The 27910-nt window shown below is 42.9% G+C and overlaps 1 protein-coding gene across 2 annotated transcripts; it reads left to right on the top strand.

The window, feature by feature from the left end:
• Positions 1-2: 2 nt before the first annotated feature.
• Positions 3-27401, top strand: LOC110517541 (ribonuclease ZC3H12A). 2 transcript variants are annotated; one of them, XM_036973791.1, is made up of 6 exons: positions 3-131; positions 16303-16770; positions 18923-19062; positions 22690-22924; positions 24489-24595; positions 24876-27401. In XM_036973791.1, the coding sequence occupies exons 2-6, from the start codon at positions 16376-16378 to the stop codon at positions 25988-25990; spliced, it is 1992 nt and encodes a 663-aa protein (XP_036829686.1). In that variant the 5' UTR covers positions 3-131; positions 16303-16375; the 3' UTR covers positions 25991-27401. The 2 variants fall into 2 exon arrangements, with proteins under 2 accessions (XP_036829686.1, XP_021451220.2); XM_021595545.2 differs by lacking the exon at positions 3-131 and adding an exon at positions 12755-13079.
• The last annotated feature ends 509 nt before the right edge of the window (positions 27402-27910 follow it).

A 27910-nucleotide genomic window follows, 5' to 3' on the forward strand; every position in this document is an offset into this window, starting at 1 on the left:
ATGATCCTGGGTGGGGCTTATAGATGGGTAGGCCTTGTGGTGTTATTCTGAATGGTCAACTAGCTAGCAACAATGACAAGAGGCTATCATGTGTCATGGTCGTTGTATGGAGGAGACCATGGCGCAGCGTGGTAAGCGTACATACTTCTTTATTAAAGAAAGAACATTGACCAAAACAACGAAATGAACCGTGAAGCAAATGAGTAGTGCAGACAGGCAACTAAACATAGAATAAGAACCCACAAAATACCCAAGGAATATGGCTACCTAAATATGGTCCCCATCAGAGACAACGATAAACAGCTGCCTCTGATTGAGAACCAATTCAGGCAACCAAAGACATATAAACACCTAGACTTACAAAAACCCCTAGACATACAAAAACCTCAAGACAATACAAAAACTAACAAACCACCCTCATCAAACCCTGACCTAACCAAAATAATAAAGAAAGATAACTAAGGTCAGGGCGTGACATCATGTGGGGAATCGTAGGTGGCTCGTTTCAGCTCGTTGTACCTTGTTATTGATACCATGTCTTGTTTCGAAGTGGTTTGTCTCATGTCATGTCTATGCTAATATGGCAAAAATCCGCTATCTAGCTCACCCAACAACTGTAACAATGTATTTGAGAGACAACAAAAGCTCATTGTGCAAATGTATTTATGTTTTCATTAAACATTAGGAGACAAAATATAGTTTACATGTTGTCAACAATCTAAACCAAGTCCTTACGTTTTACCCCATAGTTGAGCATGTGTCGATTTTAGGCCTACCTGTTTGTGTACCTGTAAGGCAGATCTGATTTGGTTTCTTAACGGTACACTGTGTCCTTTCAGTTTAGGACAGGTTAAGCCTGATTGTGGCTACTTCTTTTTGATGTTGCTAGTGAATTATATTGTACATCTAAGATGAAGATGTACTGTATATTTTGTATTATTTTCACTGTTGGATCACATAAATAAATCTACACTTTGAACACTTCAACCTGCCTTGACTTCTGATTATAAATAGCATGCCCTTACAAGGTTGCTATTATTTTGCAGGCCAATACATTTATTATCTAGAATCATTGGATGCAATACAGGAGATATTCCAAAAAGTATATAGTCTTTACATGCTTCACAAATATGTTTACAGAATTACATAGGCTTGTCTAACATTGTATCATCATATTATCTCTCCTGCTCATGAAACATACTAAAATGCCTACAATCTCCCTGTGGTTGCCAGGTTAGTTGAGGGAAAGAAAGGGGCTGGAGGCTCGGTCAGACAGTGGTGCTGGGTGGAGGGGTGCAGGCTAGGGAAAGTCATCCTGTCTGGTTATAGCTCATTGCTCTGCAGTAATATCAACCCTCCCTGCAGAGACGTGGGGCCAGTGGTATGAGACCTCTAGGCATTGGCCTGGCAACTGGCCCTGATTAGTTTCTCCAGTCTCCGGAACTCCTCTCAGTACACGTCATTAACCTAGGACACGACAGAGTGACCTCCAACCGGACCGTGTGTGTGTGTGTGTGCGGGTGCAGACACACATGCACACACATGTAAACAACTATACCCTTACCTGTAACAGCTAGTTTACAGTGCTAAAACAACAGGGTAACGTCCAGAAAGTAATAGGAAATAATAGGGAAATAAGACAGCAACGACCAAGTTAGAATGTAGCTGCTAAATTATGACAAAGTTACATGAATTTTCCTGGTTGTTTTGAAGAAACTATTATTTGTTACTGAAGAACTATCAATAATAGAGGCTAGTAAGCAAAAGTTACGTAGTAAGTAATCAAGGACATTTCCACTCTTCTCAGCAGCACCATCTATACTTATTAAGAATGTACTTGGATTTTTTTGTAGAAGGACGTTTAAGGAACTGGTCATTTATTTATACTGTAGTTCTAGTGTACCCGCGGGTCCTTGCCACTATTCTAAAGCAAACTGTTCCCGACTGTTCCCGTTACCATGTACTTTACTGTTACTTTCTTTATAACTTTACTTTTAGGTACATCAGATTTAATTCCATGCAATTTCTCCACAGACAGATTAACACAATCACAAGTAATTAAGCTACTATGTTCATTAATGTTCATTAATGGAACTTAATTTATTGTTAGTGTAGCTGGTCTGCGCCTACGTACAAATGCAATGGCTACTGCTCCCCCTTGGGTACTGAATACAATTAGGAAGGGTTACACCTTGCAGTTCACTCGCAGGCCACCAGGTTTCACTGGTGTCACACCCAAGACAATTTCAGCTCAAGCAGCCTCTATTCTAGAACAGGAAATGATCTCCCTTCTAGGAAAAGAAGCTATTGACCCAATGAGGGAAGCAGACAACAATACAGGTCTGTCGTGATGTGACTTTCGTTAATCTGACGACTGTTACTTAATTAAACTACTAACTACGTTTAATTGTTACCCGATTAAATTAATCATGTAACAATTAACTCATTAGGAATTTGGGGCACCACGGAATAAGTTGTTTAACGAGTTACCATCTCCCGAATGAAACTATAGAAGATGTATAAGTTATATATCGATAACAGTCATTTATTAATCCTTACCTCATATCAGTCTCATTCTGAACAGTCACAACCTTGGATCCGCAAGAACCCCAACCTTGAGCCTTATTCAGTACTACACAAATTGATTTAATTCTTTATTTACTGGCTAAATAATAACACAGAATACACATACACACTCACATGAGACAAAGGTCCCTAGTGGACTGACAAGATATGGCGGCTTATTATACAGAGATGGAGAAGGGGGAGGGGAAAATGGAGAGATCGAGAAAAAGGGACAATTATCATGGGTTTACATTCTAGAACTGTCCTCACATTAATCGTATACCTTGCACACAAACCACCGCCCGATTGGGATAAGAGGATAATGCATGCATTTATGTGTTGAATGCCTTTCGTTCGTTGTCTATCTCGGTCAGGACCAAGCCCTCAAAGAAAGCTGTTTCGGTGGGCTCTCCCATGGGTGTAAGGCTCTGATTGTCCACCAAAGGTTATTAGGTCCTTCTTCTTAGTTGTTTGTGGCTTCAATGATTCACATGGGTGATGAGAGTAGTAGGATAGTCTCACTTCGATTCGCTTTTCTCAATATCTGACTTAACGGGCTGACCACACCGCTCGTGTTGCTTGCGCGAGCATTGCAAAATAAACGTAGAAATCTATGTTATTCAATTAGTGCACTCACACTGCTCAGATCGCGCTGCAAGTCCTGCCTCTCCCATCTCCTCATTGGTTTATAGAAGCAGGTACCCACGTGCCATCTCTTCATTGGTTATACCCACGTGGGTGATTGAAAGACGAACTGTGTTGCCGGTCGGTGTAGTAATAATATGACAGTTACTAGACAGTTACAGTTACTATAATATGACAACCACTAGAAACGATTCGGTTGACCGTTTTATATGTGGATTCATTGTCGGCGTAGAGGACCTTGTGCATTTCAGGTAAATTAACAACTCAATATTTATATCCCAGGACAAATTAGCTAGCAACAGCAAGCTAGCTAAATAGGTCAAATTAGCTAGCAAGTGCAAGCTAACTAGCTAAATTGCCATAAATGTTTAATGCTTTCCGACCTGACCCCAAATTTATGTCATTGGTTCAGAGGTGGTTTTGATATTTTAACCTGGGTGTCATGATCGCGTTTGGGGGTGTAGGGGGACAAAATAAATGTATGCACGATGGCGCATGATGGCACAGCCGGTTTGGGTTCTGTGTAACATAGCTAATGAACTGTACCAGTGATTGTCTGAGGTGAGCTTCTCCTCTCTTCCTCCTCGTGTTGGCATTTAGGATTTGGACCATGAGGGACACGAGTTGCAGCTCTTTGTCTCTCTGGCCTAAAAGTCGATTATTCAGGGTTCGGCTGCTGACCACTTTACACGCTAGCCAAAACCGGCAATGTTCTGGTCTGATAAGTTCATTTTCTTCACCTCATGTTGAGAGTTTCAGAGTTTCTAACCATTTTTTGGACCATGGTCTCACGTCTTTCTGGTCTAAAAGACATGTAGCTAACGCTCAACGCTTTTCTGGTCTGCTGACAATTTCTCTTAAAGGGCGGTTCCATCATGCTGACAAGCTTTCTGACCTCACTTGGTGCATGGCTACTTAATGTGCAAAGGATATGATCAGAAGTTATCTCTTATGACTCCTAAAATCGTATTCCTATCTTAACAACAACAACAAAAAATCAATTTTCATATCACATAGACAACGTATTGGATGGAAACTTCACACATAAAGGGGGTATCCTTCCTAAGTTACAGTATTTGGTTCATACAAATGAAAAGCAATATTACCGTTTTCTACATCTACCCCACTGACCATTTCCCACATTCGGATGTTAGAAATATTGTTCCAAAATTCAGTTTTTGGACGTAAAAGTTTTTGGCTAGCAAAAGTTTGTGAACAAAGACATTCCTTTGGTTTATACTAGCTAGAGAGCCAGAGAGTCCTCTGCTGCATAAAATGTACGACTGGGTGTGTGGAGGTATCAACCCCCCCCTCCCCCTTTGTGCGTGGAAGAGGGTCTGGTGATTGTCAACCATTGCCAAGCTGATCTGACCCATTGTGATCCTCACCTGTAATCATGACAGGTCATTATCAGAAATAGTTTCTAGTGCCTATTCAAAGCAATCAGACAGGCAGAATATTTTACCACGGTGGACCTGAAGGATACGTTCTTTCACATACCTATTGTGGTAAGGCACAGGACATTTCTCAGGTTCTCGTTTCAGAACAAAGCATGCATGTTTTGTGTCCTCCCATTTGCCCTAAGCTTAAGCACTTGCAGCTATCGCCCACCATACAATTACAGGGGATATGGATCATGTGCTATCTAGAAGACTGGCTTATAATACCGAAGTTGAGAAAATTGGCTGAGACACACACCAGGATAGTGATAAATCATATCAGCAATCTGGGTTTCCTGATTAACTGGAAAAAGTGTTGTCTCACTCCTCGCCAACAGACAAGCTTCTTGGAACTGAACTCTCTGTCTATGCATGCGTGTCTAACAGTCACCAGACAGAGATGCATTCTGACTGCAGCACGTGCACTCAACCGGAGCCAGACAGTCAGGGCTGGTTTGGTAATGCTTTTACTGGGGCTGATGGTTGCAGCATTAGCAATCTTACCACTCGGCCTATTATGCATGAGACCTCTCCAAAGATGGTTTATCAGCCAACGCATTCATCTGAAAAGAAACCGTTATCAACTGAAAAGAAACCGTTATCAAACATTACGCAGCAATGTCGCCACAGCCTATCCTTCTGGCAAAACCCGAGCATGCTCTCATCTGGGATCCAGCTGGGTCCATGAGCCTTGTGGGTTGTCATAAAGACTGAAACCTCCCTGAAGGGATGAGGGCAGTTTACAACAGACGCATAACAAACGGTTAGTAGGAAGAACACAAAAATCACCAAATAAACGTTTTGGAGCGGAAGCAATTCGCCTGCCTCTATTACATTTTGCCCCCAAGATAGAGGTGCATCATGTTCTGATTCGTTCCAACAACTCAACCTCAATCACGTACATCAAATGCCAAGGCGGAGTCCACTCACTGGCCATGCACCAAGTGGCATCACGGATACATCTGTGGGCACACACACACCTGCACTCACTGTCAGCAGAGCACATTCCAGAACGGTTGAGGCTTGTTGCAGATCTATTATCGAGGGGCAACGCCCCTCAAACCTGTGGAGTGGCGTATCCACCCACAGGTGATATTGGCAATTTGGCGCCAGTTCGGATGAGCCCATGTAGATCTGTTCCCATCTCGAAGCGCAACACACTGCCCTCTTTAGTATTCCATTCTCAACGACAACCCACCGTTGGGTCACGATGTCCTGGCCCACCAATGGGCCCAAGCTAGTCTATATGCATTTCCTCCAATTCCCCTGCCACAACAGGTCTTGGACAGAGTGAGGGAGCACAGACTGTAGATGATACTAGTGGCCTTGTTTTGGCCTTCACAGACATGGTTTGCAGACCTGAGTTCAATGGTGTGTGGAGCGTCTTGGACACTCCTGTTACATACAGACCTTTTGTCTGAGGGGGGAGGGGATATCTTCCACCCCTCCTCACACAAAATAGGCTGGCCACTTGGTACCTGACCTGGAACGTCTTCTTAGTGATGAGTTACCTTTGGCGGTTATTGAGACTCTACAGAGTGCTAGGGCTCCTTCAACACGTTCCGTTTACGTGGCAAGAGTTTGCGTGCTGGTGTGAGGCACATAGTGAAGAACCACTGCACTTCAGTATCTGTATCATACTGAGCTTCCTTCAGAAGCTGTTTGATAAAGGCCTTTCTCCTTCTACATTGAAGGTCTATTTGGCTGCTATATCGGCATGCCATGCTGATACAGATGGTAAGCCCACGGAAAGCCACACTTTATGAAGTGCACCCCTCGTCTACACCCGCCTACACGTTGTCTATTCCGCAGATGGGATTTGTTCACAGTTCTGGATGCGTTAACTAACCTTCCTATCAAGGTAATAGACACAATATAATAAAAATTCCTCTTGTTTAAAATGGTGCTACTATTAGCCCTTGCCTCTGCAAAGCGGGTAGGTGACTTGGCGGCCCTCTCCATCCACCTTTCATGCATGGTGTTCTCGGAGGACAAGCAGGGGGTTACATTGACACCTAAACCCTGCTTATTTGCCTAATATCCTTACATCTGCTTGCAAATCTATGGTTATTGATTTGGCCACGTTTCCCCCCACCCCCCACCCCCTCTCCTTTCCGCTTAGAAGAAGAGGACCATTTATTACACACTCTCCGCTTATGTTGATCTAACAAGAAGCCTGCACCGCTCTGACCAGCTGTTTGTGTACTTTGGTATACAAGCACAGGGCAAGGCTTTGTCCAGAGAATGACTATCTTGCTGGGTAGTTGAAGCTATCTCTTTGGTATACTCCTTTGCAGGGAAAGCTCCCACAGAGGGACGTAACAGTGCATTCGACTAGAGGTGTGACAACATCTTGGGCACTGCTTAGGTGGGTTACATTGGATGATGTATGCACGGTAGATTCTTGGGCTACACCTCACACTTTTGGCAGGTTCTAAAGTCTTGACCTGACAGAGTCTTTGTTGTCACATACAGTACTGGCTGCAGCCAGATGTTAGTTCCCACAAAACCAAAACCAACCAATGCAGGAATAAGTTATTCTTTACAATGGCATGTGTTACAAATGTCTTATTAATTGTATCACATAGCCTGCAGGCTTTGCCTGTCTTATCCCAGTCTTGAGTATGTTATATCAGGGGAATTCCCTATACACAGTGACAACCCGTCATTCAAGGTAAGCCCCACCTGTTTAGCTAAAACAATATATATATATAGACTACCGGTCAAAAGTTGTAGAACAACAACTCATTCAAGAGTTATTCTTTATTTGTTTTACTATTTTCTACATTGTATAATAATAGTGAAGACATTACAACTATGAAATAACACATATGGAATCATGTAGTAACCAGAAAAGTGTTAAACAAATCAAAATGTATTTGAGATTCTTCAAAGTAAACACCCTTTGCCTTGATGACAGCTTTGCACACTTGGCATTCTCTCAAACAGCTTCATGAGGTAGTCATCTGTACTGCATTTCAAGTAACATGTGTGCCTTCTTAAAAGTTCATTTGTGGAATTTCCTTCCATCTTAAATGTGTTTAAGCCAATCAGTTGTGTTGTGACAAGGTAGTGGTGGTATACAGAGGACAGCCCAATTTGGTAAAAGACCAAGTCCATATTATTGCAAGAACAGCTCAAATAAGCAAAGGGAAATGGCGGTCTATCATTACTTTAAGACATGAAGGTCAGTAAATGTGGAACATTTCAAGAGCTTTGAAAGTTTCTTCAAGTGCAGTCGCAAAAACCATCAAGTGCTATGATGAAACTGGCTCTCATGAGGACCGCCACAGGAATGGAAGACTCTGCTGCAGAGGATAAGTTCATTAGAGTTGCCAGACTCAGATATTGCAGCCCAAATAAATGCTTCACAGAGGTCAAGTAACAGACACATCTCAACATCAATTGTTTGTTGCCTGTTTTGCATGTTATTTTGGTGCTAATGAGTGTCACATATCATTTTGCAAACAATGTACATTTTTTACAAATAAATCATTGACTTAATAAAGCTGTCACATCAGCCTTCGCTTTGGCTCCCCCTCCTGCCCAGCTCAGGTGTTTGGCGTTGCTGGCCTTCTAGCTGCTGCCAAACCTGCTGCTGGCAAATGCCCTTCACTCATCAAACCCGGACTTGTCTCGCCATCATTACACACACCTGGTTCCAATCCCCACTCAATTTGTATTTATTTTACCTTTATTTAACCAGGCAAGTCAGTTAAGAACAAATTCTTATTTTCAATGACAGCCTAGGAACAGTGGGTTAACTGCCTGTTCAGGGGCAGAACAACAGATTTGTACCTTGTCAGCTCGGGGGTTTGAACTTGCAACCTTCTCTGGTGAGACACGGGGTGGGGGCCTATGCATTTATGTACCAACAGCTGTACCATCTAAGGAAGTCTCAAAGTTTTGCTCGCCTGGTAGAGTATCTCATGATAAGCTGTAGACCCCACTATCTACCTAGAGAGTTGTCATCTGTATTTTCCGTAGCTGTCTACATACCACCACAGAGCGAGGTTGGCACTAAAACCGCACTCAATGAGCTGTATTCCACCATAAGCAAACAGGAAAATGCTCATCCAGTGGCGGCACTCCTAGTAGCTGGTGACTTTAATGCAAGGAAACTTAAATCAGTTTTACCTTATTTCTACCAGCATGTTAAATGTGCAACCAGAGGGAAAAAAACTTTAGACCACCTTTATTCCATAAACAGAGATGCGTACAAAGCTTACCCTCACCCTCCATTTGGTAAATCTGACCAAAATTAAAGCAGGAAGCACCAGTGACTCGGTCAACAGATCCACAGATGATGCAATCTCTATTACACTCCACACTGCCCTTTCACACCTGGACAAAAGGAACACCTATGTGAGAATGCTGTTGACTACAGCTCAGTGTTCAACACTATAGTGCCCTCAAAGCTCATCACTTAGCTAAGGACCCTGGGACTAAACCCTGGGACTCCCTCTGTAACTTGATCCTAGTCTTCCTGACGGGCCGCCCCCAGGTGGTAAGGTTAGGTAACAACACATCCACCACGCTGATCCTCAAAACGGGGGCCACTAAGAGGTGTGTGCTCAGTCCCCTCCTGTACACACTGTTCACTCAGGACTGCACGGCCATGCACGACTCCAACACCATCATTAAGTTTGCCGATGACACAACAGTGGTAGGCCTGATCACCAACAACGACGAGACAGCCTATAGGGAGGAGGTCAGAGACCTGGCCATGTGGTGCCAGGACAACAACCTCTCCCTCAATGTGATCAAGACTAAGGAGATGATTGTGAACTACAAGGAAAGGAGGACCGAGCATGCCCCCATTGTCATGGATGGGGCTGTAGTGGAGCACATTTGAGAGCTTCAACTTCCTTGTGTTCACATCACCAACAAACTGACATGGTCCAAGCACACCAAGACAGTCATGAAGAGGGCACGACAAAACCTATTCTCCTTCAGGAGACTGAAAAAATTTGGCATGGGTCCTCAGATCCTCAAAAATCCTCAAACTGCTCGGCCTCCGACCGCAAGGCACTACAGAGGGTAGTGTGTACGGCCCAGTACATCACTGGGGCCAAGCTTCCTGCCATCCAGGACCTCTATACGAGGCGGTGTCAGAGGAAGGCCCTAAAAATTGTCAAAGACTCCAGCCACCCTGGTCATAGACTGTTCTCTCTGCTACGGCACGGCAAGCAGTACCGGAGCTCCAAGTCTAGGTCCAAGAGGCTTCAAAAAAGCTTTTACCCCCAAGCTATAAGACTCCTGAACATCGAGTCAAATGGCTAACCAGACTATTTGCAGTGACCCCACCCCCTCTTTATACCACTGCTACTCTTTGTTGTCATCTATGCAGAGTCACTTTAATAACTCTACCTTCATGTACATACTACCTCAACTAACTGGTGCCCCCGCACATTGACTCTGTATCGGTACCCCCCTGTATATAAGCACAAGCCATAAGACTACTGAACATCTAATCAAATGGCTACCCAGACTATAGCCTCGCTTTTGTTATTTTACTGCTCTTTAATTATTTGTTACTTGTATTTCTATTTTTTAGGTATTTTCTTAACTGCATGGTTGGTTTAGGGCTTGTAAGTAAGCATTTAACTGTAAGGTCTACCTACGCCTGTTGTATTTGGCTTATGTGACAAATACAATTCGATTTGATTTTATTTGACTTTCACTGACAACCCAACACACACATACACACACTGCAAACTACCCCATGCACATAACATGCACACACATGCATACTGATGCCGCACACACACACACACTCACACACACCAAATGCGCTGCTGCTAGTTGCTTAGGGGTGGCAGGTAGCCTAGTAATCTTGGTATCATTAGACCAAAGAATCTTGTTTCTCATGGTCTGGGGGTCCTTTGGGTGCCTTTTGGCAAACTCCAAACAGGCTCTCATGAGTGGCTTCAGTCTGGCCACTCTACCATAAAGGCCTGATTGGTGGAGTGCTGCAGAGATGTTTGTCCTTCTGGAAGGTTCTCCAATCTCCACAGAGGAACTCTTGAGCTCTGTCAGAGTGACCATCGGGTTCTTGGTCACCTCCCTGACCAAGGCCCTTCTCCCCTGATTGCTCAGTTTGGCCAAGCGGCCAGCTCTAGGAAGAGTCTTGGTGGTTCCAAATTTCTTCCATCTAAGAATGATGGAGGCCACTGTGTTCTTTGGGATCTTCAATGCTGCAGAAATGTTTTGGTACCCTTCCTCAGATCTGTGCCTCAACACAATCCAGTATCTAATCTCTACGGACAATTCCTTTGACCTCATGGCTTGGTTTTTGCTCCGACATGCACTGTCAACGGTGAGACCTTATATAGACAAGTGTGTGCCTTTCCAAATCATGTCCAATCAATTGAATTTACCACAAGTGGACTCCAATCAAGTTGTAGAGACATCTCAAGGATGATCAATGGACACAGGATGCACCTGAACTCAATTTCATGACGCATAGCAAAGGGTCTAAATAGTTATGTAGATAAGGTATTTCTGATTTTTATTTTTAAATGTGCGGTATTATGGGGTATTGAGTGTAGATTGATGAGGGGGAAAAGTTATTTAATCAATTTTAGAATAAGTCTGTGACGGAACAAAATGTGGATTTCGCTGTTGTTTCCTATTCCTTTCCGGATGTTACCATGTTGTTTTAGCACTCTAAACAAAAGTGCTACCACCCTGGTACCAACCAAACAAATTCATTAACCTGAAATGCACAGACAAACTGGCCACATTCACATACTTGCCTAACCTCACCTTTTGAAGTAACATATCACACACATGCAAAGCCTTACACATGGAAAACTTTACACATACTCATAGGCGGCGTGTCCAATAAGCTCAGGTTCCCTTAAAGTAAATTGAATGGAACTTGCCAAAATGATATACTCCTGTCTAAACACATATAAATACGTTCCTTCAAAACACCTCACCAGAATGCCTCCCGAGTGACGCAGTGGTCTGAGGCACTGCATCGCAATGCCTGCTGTGCAACTAGAGATCCTTGTTTGAGTCCACAAACCGGCCGTGACCGGGAGTCCCATGGGGCAGCACACAATTGGCCCAGCATCGTTCGAGTTAGGGGAGAGTTTGGCCTGCAGGGATGTTCTTGTCCCATCAGTTCTAGTGACTCCTGTGGCGGGCTGGGTGCAATTCACTTCTGTGGCATTAGTTTTGTGTCATTTTGTGGTATTAAAGATGATGCTAATGTATCCAGTCATGGCAAGTAAAGTGTTGTACAATTGCATGAAATGTGTTTATAAAACTTTACATTTTTCTCGGATACTGCTAAAGAATGTCCCTCTAGCTGGGGCTGAGCTCTGGATGTGAGCGGAAAAAAGGAGAAGATAAGCAGAACCAACATTTCTGACTATCCAATCTACTCATCACTTTAGCAATAAGTAGGCTATTTTATATTAGTCTGCAAATGCGGTGATAGATCCATGCAATGCTTTATCATAAAAGGTACATATTTTTGTGAAAAAATATTGTTTCCCCCAAACTTGAAACCCACATGCCACCTATTCACCTACCCAAAACACACACACTATGGCTTTGGCTTGATATTCCCCTAACAAGGTAGGCCTAAGAGTGCAGCGTGAGTCAATCAACCCAGCATGAGACAATGTAAAGCGTGACATCTAGTGGGAAAATCTGTTCTGTACCATGGAGTATATCAATAGTGAACTGGAGCCTACATTTCACAAGGGCAGATACTTAATCACTGTAAATACATTTACACTGTAGGTTAAGCCTAGATCATCACTGTAGCCTATTGTTAATGTATAGAATCTTCTAAAGTTTTCTTGGAGAGCAATTCCAGTCAGACAATGAAATAGGCCTACAGGCATAGCTGCAGGAAGATGTTTGGGAGTTGTGGTGCTGCGGTGGGGGTGGGGGGGGGGGGGGGTGTAGCTGGTACGCTCATACAGGACTAGTAAAGGCCCAGTGCACTGCTTTTGTGAGAGAAAAAACTACTTTTCTAGCTTTCTTTTTAAATTATATATTTTTATTCCGATTTTATGGAGTCAGCATCCTCAGCACCCCTACTTACTGCTGCTATACCTACAGGTAAAACATGTCCAGAATTTTGATGAACTGATTTAGAAATCAGACTTTACCTTAACAGGGCTGGGTTAGTTTCAGTTTCAGAAATTCAAGAATTGAATTTAACTTCTAGCCTAGGACTAGGAAAATGTAGCTCTACAGGAGCGTAGGCTATAATTTGAAGGCGACTTGGGAGGATTTTAACATTTTGGGCCCGTGGCCGCACAGGAATAAAGGAAGGACACTTTTGAGTACGAGCGAGGGAGGTGCTGCGTTTGCGAAGTCATAGCCATAGCGTAAATCGGAAATGCTAAACGTATGGTCGAGGTAAAAATGGATCTCCACGAAGAGGAACACCAATTGAAAGTTAAGGTAAATTCTAAACACCATTGTCAGCGTTGTGTATTTGTACAAAGATCATGATTTACTCTTATTATTTTCACTCTAACGTCACATGAATCTGATTTACGTGTCACCTGTCCTTGTATGCACTTGTCGTGAGAAAAACACGGCGCCAGGCTCTCCTTCTGTACCAAGGAATACCTTAATCCATTGTCGGCCTTTGTAATGTAGTTTTTAGTATATGCTATTTTATTATTTACATGGGTAAATACTTAATATTCGTTTGGGATTAATCTAGTTCTTTGATTCGTCCAGGTTGCTTCGTGCTATGGTAATGTTGAATAACATTTGGGAAGTTTACCAGTTTAATTGTGTGGTTTCTGTGATACATTGCAATAATCTAAAGACCGTTTGCAATTGCTGTAGACCTGTGACACTTTAGCCTAATGTGAATACAATGATATGAGGCCTGCAACGTAATACAAATGTAATGCAGTACAGTCAATATGTCAAGTTGTCAACTGAATAATTTGCATATTACTCTGACATAATACAGTATGTCAGCCAAACTACACTGAACAAAAATATAAAGTGTTGGTCCCATGTTTCATGAGCTGAGATTGAAAGATCCCAGAAATGTTCCATATGCACTAAAATCTTATTTCTCTCAAATGTTGTGCACACATTTGTTTTCATCCCTGTTAGTGGGTGGCAGATTGCCTAGAGGTTAAGAGTGTTGGGTTTCGGTTGCTGGTTCGAATCCCTGAGCCGACTAGGTGAAAAATCTATTGACGTGCCCTTGAGCAGGACACTTAACCAAAATAGCACATGTAAATTACTCAAATCAAATCAAATGTATTTATATAGCCCTTTGTACATCAGCTGATATCTCAAAGTGCTGTACAGAAACCCAGCCTAAAAACCCCAAACAGCAAGCAATTCAGGTGTAGAAGAACGGTGGCTAGGAAAAACTCCCTAGAAAGACCAAAGCCTAGGAAGAAACCTAGAGAGGAACCAGGCTATGTGGGGTGGCCAGTCCTCTTCTGGCTGTGCCGGGTGGAGATTATAACACTCCAGGGCATATGTAAAAATTAGTGAGCATTTCTCCTTTGCCAAGATATTCCTAAACCACCTGACAGGTGTGGCATATCAAGAAGCAGATTAAGCAGCATGAGCATTACACAGGTGTACCTTGTGTTGGGGACAATAAAAGGCCACTCTAAAATTTGCAACACAATGCCACAGATGTCTCATGTTTTGAGGCAGTGTACAATTGGCATGGTGACTGCAGGAATGTCCACCAGAGCTGAACTGAATGTTCATTTCTCTACTATAAGCCATCTCCAATGTCGTTTTAGAGAATTTGGCAGTACTTCCACCAGGCCTCACAACCGCAGACCACGTGTAACCATGCCAGCCAAGGATCTCCACATCCGGTTTCTTCACCTGCAGGATCATCTGAGACCAGCCACCCGGACAGCTGATGAAACTGGGTTTACACCACCATGGAATTTCAACTGTCAGAAATCGCCTCAGGGAAGCTTATCTGCATGCTCGTCATCCTCAACAGGATCTTGACCTGACTGCAGTTCGGCTTCGTAACCGACTTCAGTGGGCAAATGTACACTGGAGAAGTGTGCTCTTCACGGATGAATCGCGGTTTCAACTGTACCGGGCAGATGGCAGATGTATGGGAGAGCGGTTTGCTGATGTCAAAGTTGTGAACAGAGTGCCCCATGGTGCCGGTGGGGTTATGGCATGGGCAGGCATAAGCTGCGGAATGCAAGCACAATTGCATTTTATCGATGGCAATTTGAATGCATAGATATGCAGTGATGAGATGCTGAGGCCCATTGTCGAGCCATTCATCCGCTGCCATCACCTCATGTTTCAGCATGATAATGCACGGTCCCATGTACACAATTCCTGGAACCTGAAATTGTCCCAGTTCTTCCATGGCCTGCATACTCACCAGACATGTCGCCCATTGAGCATGTTTGGAATGCTCTTAATTGACGTGTACAACAGCGTGCTCTAGTTACCACCAATTTCCAGCAACTTCTCACAGCCATTGAAGAGGAGTGGAACAACATTCCACAGGCCACAATCAACAGCCTGATCAACTCTATCCGAAGGAGATGTCACACGGCATGAGGCGAATGGTGGTCACACCAGATAATGATTGGTTTTCGGATCCACGCCCCTACCTTTTTGTTGTTGTTGGTATTTGTGACCAACAGATGCACATCTGTATTCCCAGTCTTGTGAAATCCATAGATTACGGCCTAATGAATTTATTTAAATTGACTGATTTGCTAATGTGAACTGGAACTGAGTAAAATATCAGAAATGGTTGCATTTTATACAGAGCTGTGAAAAGTATTTGCCCCCTTTCTGATTTTCTCTATTTTTGCATATTTTTTATGATGAATGTTATCAGATCTTCAAGCAAAACCTAATATTAGATAAAGCGACCCTGAGTTTACAAATAACAATAACAAAAAAGTATACTTTTGATTTTTTTAATTAACAAAGTTATGCAACACCCAATTCCCCTTTGTGAATAAGTAATTGCTCACTTACATTCAATTACTGGTTGTGCCACCTTTCGCTGCAATGACTGCAACCAAATGCTCCCTGTAGTTGTTGATCAGTCTCTCACATCACTGTGGAGGAATTTTGGCCCACTCTTGCGTGCAGAACTGCTTTAACTCAGCAACATTTGGGTTTTTAAACATGAACTGTTCATTTCAAGTCCTGCCATCTCAGTTGGGATTAGGTCTGGATTTTGACTAGGCCATTCCAAAACTAATTTTTTGGGGCTTTTAAGCAATTGTTCATGTAGACTTGATTGTGTGTTTTAGATCATTATCTTGCTTCATGACCCAGCTGCGCTTCAGCTTACAGACGGGATGGCCTGACATTCTCCTGTAGAATTCTCTGATACTTAGCAGAATTCCTTTTTCCTTCTATTAAGGCAAGTTGTCTAGGTCCTTAGGTAGCAAAACATCCCCAAACCATCACACTACCACCACCATGCTTGACCGTTGGTATGAGGTTCTTACAGTGGGATGCAGTGTTTGGTTTTCGGCAGACATAATGGGAGAACTGCTATCCAAAAAGTTGACTCAGGTTTGCCAAAAGCACCTGGATGTTCATCAAGAAGAATGTTTTTTGGACTATTTTTGTTCAGTAAATTTGCATAACATTGTCTTGAATTTAACTGAAGTCTCTCTCTCTCTGTTCAATCCAGGCAACAGTATCAACATGAAAAATAGGTCATAACCCTCCCATGCTGTACAAGAAAGCCCAGACAGTAATAAAGCATGGACCAGGCCTTTCCCAGCCTCCAGACCCCAGCCACTGGTCAATTTGAACCCAACACAGGAGAGCTCCAGCTCAGGGTGGACTTCTTCAGAAAGTTGGGCTACTCCCCCATGGAGGTTCGGTCCGCCCTGCTTAAGCTAGGCCTGAGTACAGACACCAACTCTGTACTGGGGGAGCTGGTCCGCAGTGGAGCCAGCACTAGTACTTCTAACTCAACCATCCCTGAGAGTGGTGACGATACTACTGGCCCCACAAGCCACACAGGCTCCAGCATGGCCTCCTCTAGGACCCATGGCCCCAAGAGAGACAGACCAGTCCCATTACTGGAAGACAGGCGGGACACAGACAGTGAACTGAAACCTATCGTTATTGACGGCAGCAATGTGGCCATGAGGTGAGCGAGTCTAGAAGTGATTTTTCTTTTTATGTTTGTCAGAGTTATTGAAGTGTTTCAATGAGTTCAGCTGTGTTGGTACACACGTGTATGTCATCAAATCAAATGAAATCCTATTTATTTATATAGCCCTTCGTACATCAGCTGATATCTCAAAGTGCTGTACAGAAACCCCAAACAGCAAGCAATGCAGGTGTAGAAGCACGGTGGCTAGGAAAAACTCCCTAGAAAGGCCAAAACCTAGGAAGAAACCTAGAGAGGAACCAGGCTATGTGGGGTGGCCAGTCCTCTTCTGGCTGTGCCGGGTGGAGATTATAACAGAACATGGCCAAGATGTTCAAATGTTCATAAATGACCAGCATGGTCCAATAATAATAAGGCAGAACAGTTGAAACTGGAGCAGCAGCACGACCAGGTGGACTGGGGACAGCAAGGAGTCATCATGTCAGGTAGTCCTGAGGCATGGTCCTAGGGCTCAGGTCCTCCGAGAGAGAGAAAGAAAGAGAGAAAGAGAGAATTAGAGAGAGCACACTTAAATTCCCACAGGACACCGAATAAGACAGGAGAAGTACTCCAGATATAACAAACTGACCCTAGCCCCCCGACACATAAACTACTGCAGCATAAATACTTGAGGCTGAGACAGGAGGGGTCAGGAGACACTGTGGCCCCATCCGACGATACCCCCAGACAGGGCCAAACAGGAAGGATATAACCCCACCCACTTTGCCAAAGCACAGCCCCCACACCACTAGAGGGATATCTTCAACCACCAACTTACCATCCTGAGACAAGGCCGAGTATAGCCCACAAAGTTCTCCGCCACGGCACAACCCAAGGGGGGGGCCAACCCAGACAGGAGTCCATTCATGTCATGTTCATGACAGTCCTGTCCTGTAATGGTTAACGTGTTATTGTGGTTGAGAAATTAGATGAAGCGGATGTATTGTATTATGTTCTCCTCGTGTGGTTTGTTGAACATCGCAATGATAATGACAGCCTGCTATGTGAAGAATACCTGCAAAACTACAGGTGTACAACTCTTCCCCTCCTTATCAGCTGTTGAACTATGACCCTTCAACACGAGAACCACATGCTCTTCTCATACACCTTAATGCAATTTTGTCAGCTGGGTTTGAAGAGGTAGTTAGCCATGCCTGTGCATGCCTTTGCTAAGGTTAATGCTGTACTATATGCAAATCTCCTACGCAAGTCTCCGCCTCGCACTGGCTCCCAGTGTTCATATTGAACAGGCCAGACAACATTGTCACTCAAGTCTTATTATGTCTTCTTAGTTCAAGTATTTGCATATACGACCATTTTTAACTGCCTGCTCCTTATTACATGAATGGACTCAAGCCAACATTTTTTCAGATCTTCTTAATTACAGTTTGATTACTTAGCTATTTGAGTATACAGCATATGTTTGGACTCGCTTCAATTCATAAACCAATAAGGAAACACAATCCACGTGTATGTTCAAAGGAATGTCAGATTCACATGTGGTGACAGGTAGCCTAGCAGTTAAAGCCATTGGGCCAGTGAGTGAAAGATCACTGGTTCAAATCTGACTGGGTGAGAAAGTCTGTTGATGTACCCTTGAGCAAGGCACTTGATCCTAAGACTTTTACGTTTAATTCCACTCGTGCCGTGCTTATTTAGCTTTTTGCGACCCACAGAAACGGCAGAAGAGCACAACATGTCAAATCCTAAAGAGTTGCTGCAAGGAGTGTCGACGGAGCTCAGTGCTTATTATTGGATATATTAGGATGCAAAATCGGACTTTTTGGATATAATGTTAATGATATGTTAGAGAAAGAGAATGATTTAGAACATAAATAATCATATTTGTCTTGGTAAAATGCCATCACCAAAGCTCGTTTTCACCCGTGCCTGTGTTCCTGTGTTTTATTTTTTGCAAACCTTGTCATTCGCTTGCATTGCCACTGTGAAGTGAATGAATTGTAGACAGGCGAGAAATGATTTGGTCAAATTAGCTTTGCTCTACCTATTTGTTTTATCAATGAAACAGAGATCGACATAAAACTGCACCTTCACCTCTCTGCCCTCTTCACTAGAAATGTTTGTTGATTCATCGAAAGTAATGACATATTTATTTATCCCATTTCCTGCTCTCTTGTCTCCCTTCCAGTCATGGTAACAAACAAGTGTTCTCCTGTAGGGGAATTGAGTTGGCAGTGATCTATTTCCTGGATAGAGGTCACTCAACGGTCATTGTGTTTGTGCCCTCATGGCGCAAGGAGCAGCCCAGGCCTGATGTCCCCATCACAGGTGAGATTCACAAATAGTGCATTCAGATTTATAGTGCATCCACATTGTGTTACGTTACAGCCTTTTTCCAAATTTAATTAAATACAAAAAAGTTCATAAAATTTTTGCAAATGTATTCAAAATAAAAAACAGATACCTTATTTACATAAGTATTCATGCCCTTTGCTATGAGACTCAAAATTGAGCTCAGGAGCATCCTGTTTCAATTGATCAACATTGAGATGTTTCTACAAGTGGATTGGAGTCCACTTGTGGTAAATTCAATTGATTGGACATGATTTTGAAAGGCACACACCTGTCTATGTAAGGTCCCACAGTTGACAGTGCATGTCAGAGCAAAAACCAAGCCATGAAGTCAAAGGAATTGTCTGCAGAACTCTGAAACAGGATTGTGTTGAGGCACAAAACTGGGGAAGGGTACAAACAAATTTCTGCAGCATTGAAGGTCCCCAATAACACAGTGGCCTCCATCATTCATAAATGGAAGAAGTTTAGAACCACCAAGACTCTTCCTAGAGCTGGCCACCCGACCAAACTGAGCAATCGGGGGTGAAGGTCCTTGGTCAGGGAGGTAACCAAGAGCCCAATGTTCATCTCTGACAGAGTTCCTCTATGAAGATGGGAGAACCTTTCAGAAGGACAACCATCTCTGCAGCACTCCACCAATCAGGCCTTTATGGTAGAGTGGCCAGACTGAAGCCACTCCTCAGTAAAAGGCCTATGACAGCCCGTTTGGAGTTTGCCAAAAGGCACCCAAAGGACTCTCAAACCATGAGAAACAAGATTATCTGATCTGATGAAACTAAGGTTGAACGCTTTGGCCTGAATGCCAAGCATCACTTCTGGAGGAAACCTGGCACCATCCCTACGGTGAGCCATAGTGGTGGCAGTATCATGCTGTGGGGATGTTTTTCAGTGGCAGGGACTGGGAAACAAGTACAGAGAGATCCTTGATGAAAACCTGCTCCAGAGCGTTCAGGACCTCAGACTGGGGCAAAGGTTCACCTTCCAACAGGACAACTACCCTAAGCACACATCCAAGACAACGCAGAAGTGGCTTCGGGACAAGTCTCTGTCCTTGAGTGGCCCAGCCAGAGCCGGGACTTTAACTTGATCAAACATCTCTAGAGAGTCCTGAAAATTGCTGTGCAGCGACACTCCCCATCCAACCTGACAGAGCTTGAGAGAATCTGCAGAGAGGAATGGGAGAAACTCCCCAAATACAGGTGTGTCAAGCTTGTAGCGTCATACCCAAGAAGACTCAAGGCTGTAATCACTGCCAAAGGTGCTTCAACAAAGTACTGAGTAAAGAGCCTGAATACTTATTTACATTTCTTTGTCATTATGTTGTATTGTGTGTTGATTGATGAGGGGAGAAAAAACATTTCATCCATTTTAGAATAAGGCTGTAATGTAAAAAATGTGGAAAAAGTCAAGGCGTCTGAATACTTTCCGAATGCACTGTAGTTCGAATTAGACTAGTCTCTCTTTCTGAATATTAATACTTATTTAATACCAGGCGATTTTGAACACACAAACTAAGCTCATGTACAATATTGAACAATGCTTTTTAGTCTAGATTTTAGTCTACATTTTGTGAGGTCAGCAATACGTATAAATACTAGACACAGAAAATCAACACACTACAATAAAGTACAGTATTCGTTTTGACTGTTGCTTTAAAATACTGCAATACATTCCCTTATCTCATTGGTATGCAGGGGTTTGGTAAGTACACTCACTGCACCTACAGTATGTTTCCAGTCATGTGATGTGTCTGTAATATGAGACTGAGGCAAAAGGCATTGGAAAACTCCACCAGAGGGTATTGCTGGACAAATGTTGAAATACTGAAATCCAGAACTCCTGCCTGACATCATACTCTAGGCTCTCTGGAAAAAAATATATAAATAAATTGTCCCGATTGTGATTGCTTCAACCCACATGTTGTCGAACACAGACTCTTGTCCATGTACCTGAAGGCTATCAGTTATCAGTTGTTAGGTGTTTGTGTTAACCTAGCGAATCCACGAACAAAGCCAGTGTGCAGTAGGGCGGACCACTATTTGAAGCTGATGCATCATCACCTAGTACCCGCTGCTTGCATGGTTCAGTGGCTTTGTCTGAGGTGGAGCAAGCAAGCGAAAAGTTATGTTTTCAATCCCAGTAACCAGGAAGTAAAAATAACCTCGACAGTCAGTCCTACCTGGGAATTGGGAAATCCCCAACCAGGAAGTGCAACTGTTTTTCTCACACACCCAGGTTACTGTCTGTGTCTTTAACTGTTTCCATTCAAGCATAGCGTTAAGGTTTAAGTGTCAAGTAATTGTTGTTACCTGAACTATCAAAGCATTTGTGACACAGACAGTTGACATTTGTGAGTGCTTTTCAGGCTTTAGTCTATAGTAGTCTCTAAAAATCTCAAGAACATTTTTCAATATGGAGCCCTATGTCTCACACTTAAGTCAGGGTGGATATACAAGTGTATCATTAGGAGTGCTGTTCTAAGACAAAAATACATTATTTTTTAGGTTATATTGGATAAGATGACATGGACAGGGGGGGACCAGATCCTCGATCGCTACTCCTACTTTGAGACACCATATGAATATTTGTATTTATTTTTATTTCACCTTTATTTAACCAGGTAGGCTAGTTGAGAATAAGTTCTCATTTGCAACTGCGACCTGGCCAAGATAAAGCATAGCAGTGTGAACAGACAGCAACACAGAGTTACACATGGAGTAAACAATAAACAAGTCAATAACACAGTAGGAAAAAAAAAAGTCTATATACATTGTGTGCAAAGGGCATGAGGAGGTAGGCGAATAATTACAATTTAGCAGATATGCAATTACAATTTAGCAGATATAGCAGATCAGTTCTTTCCAAAGTTGGATTACTGAACATTGTTGCCTTTAGCTTGTCCATTTTGTTTATTTAAATGACAATTTCCATTGTCCATTTTCACACTGTGTGTACACCGGTCCATTTATTCAAAGTTCATTTTGAATGTATTTGTCAATGCTTTAATTTAGTCTGCTGGGAGGTTTCCATGTTATATGATACTGGGGATGTAGGTTGTGAAGTTTGAATAGCTTATGTAATAATTAGCCAGTCATGTAATATTTGTTTTAAATGATTGATGGTTTTGTGCTCTGTATGTTTTGTCTCAGGGATTTTTTTCCCCCGCAGTTGATGGATTCGTTCTGTGTCCCCTGTTTGATTTGTGACACTATACCATATTTGACCGAAGCAATGTTATGCAACACTTTATTATCATAGTGTCACCTGGCTTGTTTATATCATGCAAAGGTATAGAATACATTGTTTTTGTTTTGAAATATTAGTCATGTTAATGTGTACTAAGACGACATTAACCGTTAAGGCAGTGGAATATTTTGTGTCAAACAGAATTCCAAAACGATGAAAGACCAAACATAAAGCGAACCATCTCTGCTTCTTTCATCACCAACAACAGCAGTCCATGTAATCTTATTGATTAGTATCTATCCGGCAAAACTGATCCTAGATCAGCACTCCTACTCTGAGAAGCTTTATGGATACAGGCCCGAGACTGGGCCATAATAAAACACTTGGTGAAACATCTGCACATTTTATTTCCAGACCAACACATTCTAATGGAGCTAGAGAAGAAGAAGATAGTCGTCTTCACTCCCTCGAGACGTGTCGGTGGTAAACGGGTGGTCTGCTACGACGACCGTTTTATTGTGAAGCATGCCTACGAGTCGGACGGCGTGATCGTGTCCAACGACACCTATAGGGACCTGCAGGGAGAGCGTCCGGAGTGGAAGCGTTGTATCGAGGAGAGGCTGCTTATGTACTCTTTCGTCAATGACAAGTGAGTACTGGGGGAGGGTAGACAGTGGCAGGCATGAATTAAGGGGAGAAGATACAATGGTGAAGAGGCCAGTGGGGCCAGGAATTCAATCCCCCCCCCCAGGGGGACCATACATGTGGTATGGGGGGTTTCAGCGGGTAACATCTGTCATAAATACAGATTTTTGGACAGAAACATGAAATGTATAAACAGGTTTTTAACTTTAAAAAAAAAAGTATTAATCATGGATTGATGTCAAGGGTAGATAAGTAGAACTATTTGAGTCATGCACAGAAATAGCGAGCAACTTAGTTCCGAAAAGCAGATGTGACCTTTAGAGCAGATACTGTAGTAGTGTAATACACTGTAAGGCCATGGTCACCAACTGGTCGATCTCCAAGGCATTCCTAGACGATCGCCAAACATTTCAGCAGCCCTGCGTGCCAGGTAGGTGAATTGTTCCATTTTAAACCTTCCCGGCGGGCCCGGAGAGTAAATCAAGTGCACTATAGGCCTACCGCTGGCCAATCGGATGGCTCAGATTACCATTATGTAGTAATGTAGCAGGCATAAAAGAAAGCTACAGCAAAGTTGAGATTTTGAGATTTCAGAACTTTTAAAACCATGATTCCACAAATACAGCAACAAGCTGGTGTTTTTGAGTGTGTTCCTGTTTAAGTTCTTGCTCAGCACTGTCAACACTTCTTATTCAACACTTTTATTATCCATAAAATGCACATTCATCCTACTTCCACTGGCGCTACAACCAGTACTGAAGCTGTAATGAATGAGTAGGAAGGTATATCGATGGGCTTGCGTGGTTATTATTAGCTGCTTGGGTCTTTTTTTAATATCAAGGAATATTTCACTTTCTCTGTTCAAAGGAGTAACAACAAGTATTTGTCTAGAGGCAGAAATAATGTTGTGCAACTCGAGTTTTGCCATCCGCTGGAAGACGGTGTCCCTTTTTGGTCTACTGAGGAAAGGGAAAGCGTAGGGACTTTAAGAGGCAAACCTTCAGTCTGCTGCTCTCTCCCTCTACTGAGACTGACCATCAGATGCAGGCACCATCAGCCCAGTAAAATACATGATTATTTAAATGTAGCTCACTCAGCTGTGCCTCCACAAGTAATACAACAACTGATCTATTACCGGTGTGATTGTATAGCCTACCTAAAATCTATTAAAATGGTGCGAACAATACATGTGCAGGAAATTCAAGCAAAGCCAATATGCGGTGACAATGTATTGGGCCTATAGCCTACTGCATCAACCTAATTGTTACAGTACTGTTTTTAATAGGTTAATTTTGCATAGGCTTTTTTAATGTAATCTTCAAAAAATATCTGTGCGGTAGATCTCAGCTTGCATTTTGACTCAAAGTGATCTTAACTCAAAGGTTGGTGACCACTCCTGTATGGTTAGAGGATGATTAATGAGACATGTATTCATGTCATTATTTCAGATAGGAAAAGCAAACATTCCCTCTGACTGCACCACGTCTTATTGTTCTTATAGATTAGATCCTCCATCACTTCTCTGCCTGTGTGGTTTTCTGATCAATATTACCCATTTCCCGGCCCAGATTCATGCCCCCAGATGACCCGCTTGGTCGTCATGGTCCCAGTCTGGAGAACTTCCTTCGGAAGAAGCCTCTGCTGCCAGAACACAAGCGCCAACTCTGTCCTTATGGTAAGATATCAACCATAGAGATATGTGTGTGAGGTACCATAGGGTTCTAATTTGATTGTCTGAACACTGAAGCTTATTTTAAAACCTATCTTGTTGAATCAAAGTACTAAGCTAGGATCAGGTCTCCATTAGGCATAACTGATTTTATATCAGCACTTCTAATCTGAGACTCGTTGTGAAGAATCCAGATACTTAGAATAATACTGTTATTTTAGATTTAGGTAGTAAAACTGTAATAACTGTCATGTTTAGTAACTGTCATTTATGTGTTCTATTTCAGGTAAAAAGTGCACCTACGGCGTGAAGTGTAAGTTCTACCACCCTGAGCGCACTCACCAATCCCACTCCTCGTTGGCTGACGAGCTCAGGGAGAAGGCAAGGCTCTCCTCGGAAAAAGAGGACCGGAATCCCATGATGTCACACCTGAGGGGCCCCCAGGCCGACCCGGGATCCTTTCCCTCCTACTCTCTGGAGAATGACCTGGAGCACAGGTTGACGTTAGAGCACCGCGGTTCCCTGAGGGAGGGTCCCAAGAGCCAGGTAACTGAGAACATGTTGCTATACTGGGATGGGCCACGCTCCAGTAGGAACCAGCAGGCCCGCAGCCCCACAGCAGTAGGCCAAGGACAGATGGATTGGCCCAGTATGCTCTCCCCCTCCACTACTACTGACCTCCCCTATGCCAGCATCTCCCATGAGTGCCTGGACTCTGGTTTTGGCTCCTATGAGAGCCAGAGCCAGTACTCGGATGTGTCCCAAGGCCACAGCAAGGCCTTCAGGCCCAGGCAGCAGCAGGGCTTCCCCTCTGGTTCCAGACATCCAGGCATACATCCAGAGAGGCTGGCCCAGGACAGCCCCCAGCCCTGCAGGTGTTTCCATTTGGCTCCCTCCTCAGGTCCCCAGCAGCAGCACCACAGCAACCCACACCTCGAGTCCCACTCCCAATCCCAGCTGAGGTATGACACCTACTCGCCTCCTCTGTACCCACCCAACATGCACCACTACAGCCTCCCCTGCAACTTCCAGCAAGACGGGGTGGGGGCACACCATTTCCACCCCCATCAGCACCCCCAGAAGTACTGGTCAGACCCCTTCCATGGCGGGGTCCCCCAGGCTAGGGCATCCTGTAGCCTCCCCCCCGGCCCCCACCCTACCCCGCATGGAGCCCCCCACTCATGCTCCTCTTACAGGAATCAGCAGGAACACGACTCCTGGGCCCAGCCACCTCCACCTTCTGCCTTTGACTCAGAGAGAGAGGAGCTCCGTAAGAAACTGCAGGCCATTTTCAACCCCCACCAGGTGGATACGGTCATGGAGATGTTCCCTCACCTGATGGACGCCCAGAAGCTGGCTGCAGAGATCCTCAACCTCAAATCTCAGAGAGGTGCCTTCTGATGCCTCTAAGAATCTTGTCTAAGGGGTTGATTCAGGGTTGAGATAAGCTTGCACAACTCTTAACTTCCACGTAAATCATTCATTGATGTCAATGGGATACTTGGGTGAAAATGTGCCTTGGGTAATTCTCTTGCGCTTTTCCTTTAATTTACTCTAACGGTTTGAACTGTTTTGAATGTGAAAGGGCAACATTTTGTTGTTGATGTTGTCCTTCCTTCGCGATCATGTGCTTGCATAGCTTATGTGAAATCCATGACAGGTAGTGTGTTCACAGTTTGGGAGAATCGGCATGAATCCCCTGTCGTGTTTAACTGGATAATTTGAGATTTTGACTTATTGAAGTTGTATACATTTATAACAGTGTAGTCAAATCTTGCCTTTAGACTCAGTACCATGGCAAAAGTGAATCTAGAGCGTTTGACTGTTGATGCATATTGTATCATCATTTGGGATATACGGTATGTGATCTCTCGTTTGTCCGAAATTCAGCTCTCATGCAATAAGAAATAATTGTCTAAAATAATGTCCTTGTCTAAAATGTCACCTTTTTACTGTTTTTGTTTATATTGTGGTTCTGATGGCCATAATGTATTTCCTGTCTCATAGACAAATATTCAGATTTCCATCTCTTTATGCAGTGTGGAATGCAATGGTATACCTTTTTCCGTGTATAAAGCTACACCCAAAGAGCCCCAAACACTATACAGTATCCTTTTAAGCAAGATTATATGTGGAAGAAGCTGCCAAAGAACTGAATGAATGTTTTAGAAGCACTTTGTCATTGATCCAAATGTTCTAATTCCCTCATAGACCAGAATGTGACTTTTTCAGCAAATATGTGTACTGTAATATGGCTTGTGAGGGTCTCTTGTATCACCAAAGACTGGGTAAATCCAAAAGATCTTTTAAAGTAACTGTCCAGTGTTTCCCGATTTCTATGAAATATGACCTCAAATTAATTACAATACAGTATGAGTGAAATGGTTTTCCTTCCAAAATGTTTTAAGTAGGTTAAAAAGCAGCCTTTCTGTGTTGGAATGGTGTGAGCGTATATCGTTTTTAAATTGTTGTATATTCATGCGAATAGACTGCTGATTGGCTATCTCAAGCTCCTGAGGAGGATGACAACATCCTCTGAGGAAATATTTTCTAAAATGCTTGCTGTTTGTTTGAGTTTAAGGGTATTTTTTTAATGGTTTCTCCAATTTATGCTTTGGCCACATACGAGTATAATATGAGTCATCAACATTATTTGGGTATGAGTTAACAGAATATTAACTTTTTTTTAAAGTGAGATTTCCACTGAACAATTACTTTAACAATGTTTCTATGTTAGTTGTTGGCTATCCACTTTATAGATTTGTAAGTGCCTAAACATGTCAAATGTATAATTAAATTATCATGGACATTTGGAGTAGAGTTCTTGGTCTAAACAAATTGTTAAACTTTTTATTTGTTATTTTAAACTGTTTATTTTACAGCACGGTAAGTACTAGCTAGGTATTTAAAGTCAGAATGTTGTTATTATTATGAAGCTTGTGGTACCAATGCATATCAGGTTATTAGTGTTAATGCAGTCATAACTACATGGTACTTTAAATCATTAACAGGTAACACTAGGCATTTTATTTCAATGCAAATATTATATATTTTTAGAGTAGGCCACTTTTTCTTCAGACTACAAATAGCTACTATACCAAATTTGTTGCCAAGTACTTTCCAGTACCTAGTACTTATCTGTAATAAAGGGTTACTCACTAATTTTCTATTCATTTATATAGCACTTAACCACTGCCTTTGGATGTTGGGAAATCATGTTACACTAAAATGAGAGGTTTGAAATATACCTGTCTGTATTTTCTAATGTCATGTCTCTGTATTGTCTCAAGCTACTGCACTATGATACGGCACGGTCTATTG

The sequence above is a fragment of the Oncorhynchus mykiss genome, chromosome 3, assembly GCF_013265735.2.
Source record: "Oncorhynchus mykiss isolate Arlee chromosome 3, USDA_OmykA_1.1, whole genome shotgun sequence".
In the NCBI taxonomy this organism is placed as follows: Eukaryota; Metazoa; Chordata; class Actinopteri; order Salmoniformes; family Salmonidae; genus Oncorhynchus; species Oncorhynchus mykiss.